General features: G+C 42.7%; 1 protein-coding gene across 1 annotated transcript in view; it reads left to right on the top strand.

Moving 5' to 3' along the window:
• Positions 1-1,791, top strand: part of syne3 (spectrin repeat containing, nuclear envelope family member 3) — a 43,271-nt gene that overhangs the window by 22,072 nt on the left and 19,408 nt on the right. The window contains exon 11 of the mRNA XM_032499810.1: positions 908-1,042. Coding sequence (XP_032355701.1) covers positions 908-1,042 — 135 coding nt within the window. The remainder of the gene's footprint in view (positions 1-907; positions 1,043-1,791) is intronic.

Here is a 1,791-nt window from a genome sequence, read left to right on the forward strand (position 1 = left end):
TTGTTTTTTACAATACTGTAATATAGTTGAGACCGATTCAACTTTTGGTAAAACGCAACCCGACGTCATGCTGCGGTGACCAGTCATGTAACCGGAGATCAGACATGTGTTTTGAGGCGGAGTCCCGTACAGAAAACAGGAAACCTCACTACCTTTATCACTCCCCAGAGAAAGTTAAAACACTATGAGGGTAAAACTGCCAAGGAGTTTGTGTAACAGCTTTCCTAAATCCCTCCGTCTCTTTTCTTTCTCTGTGAAATGAAGCTGCCATCGAGTGTGGTTGGAAATGTCAAGATCTATAAAGGAACAGCCAAAAAAAATGGCATTTGGGAACTGTAATGTCTACGTCTGCTACATTGGGGGGTTAAATAACACAACAGGACTTCCCCCATGGCGGCCAACGTTTTTTTATGCATTCGCTGTTGACTCGTACTGAAGCTTCAAAGCACACACAATGGTATTTGGTACAGCCCTAGACGCTAGTGCTACTAGTGCACACATGCTTGATGTAATGAAGTTGCACAGTCTGATCCATAACCGGCAACATGAATAATGCTCGGTTTAAATTTGAACACTTAACGTCACAGTCATTTGTGAACAAATGTGGTAGTTGTGGTGTTGTTACTGTACGTGCGCACCGCGGCCGACTTGAGCTTCAAAGTTACCGGAAGTCATTGATTTTCAATGGAAGCCGGCTTCTCTCAGCTGCAAGAAGCGTGCAAATTCGTTGCTGTCGCTCGGTTTACACCTTTCACCGTTTCTAGCCTCTGGGGGACCATAGGCAAGCTGGGGGAACGCATATCAATGTTAAAAAAAACTCACAAAGTGAAATTTTCTGGTAGTTGGGCTATGTTGTGTTATTTCCCTTGGCTTGCTCTCCCACTGTGTGTCTTGTGTGTGTCCTCAGGCGATCCAGAAGGAGTTGGAGGACTGTGAAGCCCACCTCACAGCGCTGGAGACGCTGGTCTCATCCAGTCAGAACAACAGGACTCAGTTTGAGAGGCTCCATGCTGACTGGAAGCATTTGCACAAGGCAGCCAGGGTAAGACTGGAGAGTGGTTTCAAATGGATAAAGTTCTGACTCATTTGTTTTTCACATATGCATCTTCAGGGCGCGTCTATTAAGTAAATCGACATACTGTACGCACAACACAGCAGCAACACACACATAGACCAGAGATTTCACAGAGCAGAAGAGGCCTTCATGTAAAAACAAAGCCAACTGTAGGGCTACCATAATTATAAATAATTATATGGTGTGTGTATATATACATACATAAATGTACTTTATTTTCATTACAATAAATAAATCACCATTGATGGCATTCGAGCATATGCGTTGCATATGCATATAACAAAACATGTTAAATTATTTTGATTTGGTATTAGAAGTAATCAGACTTCATCTGTGAGCAACACTAACGTTAAGTGAGGAGGTCTCGGAGCTTGAAGTGGACATTTAGTGGTGTGTGTGGTCTGATAGAAACCCTACCTGACGTCATCCCTGGTCTCATCTCTGCTTGATGCCATCGCCGACCTCATGTCTGTCCCATTCCCTCCTTTCCTGTGTAGCTGTGTTATTCTCCACTAAGACAGATTGTCAAACAAACCATTATGTAATATATTTTCCATTTTAGTTTTTCAATATTAATAATATTAAGAAATATATCTGTTGATATCACGTGGCTCCCCCGACACTTCTACCTAATGTGAGACCTACCTGTTTCCTTCCCCTGTCTTTCCTGATCTGCCGTCCTCACACCTGAATGAAATGAACTCACTGTTAAATAT

This window comes from Etheostoma spectabile, chromosome 20 (genome assembly GCF_008692095.1).
Source record: "Etheostoma spectabile isolate EspeVRDwgs_2016 chromosome 20, UIUC_Espe_1.0, whole genome shotgun sequence".
Taxonomy (NCBI): domain Eukaryota; kingdom Metazoa; phylum Chordata; class Actinopteri; order Perciformes; family Percidae; genus Etheostoma; species Etheostoma spectabile.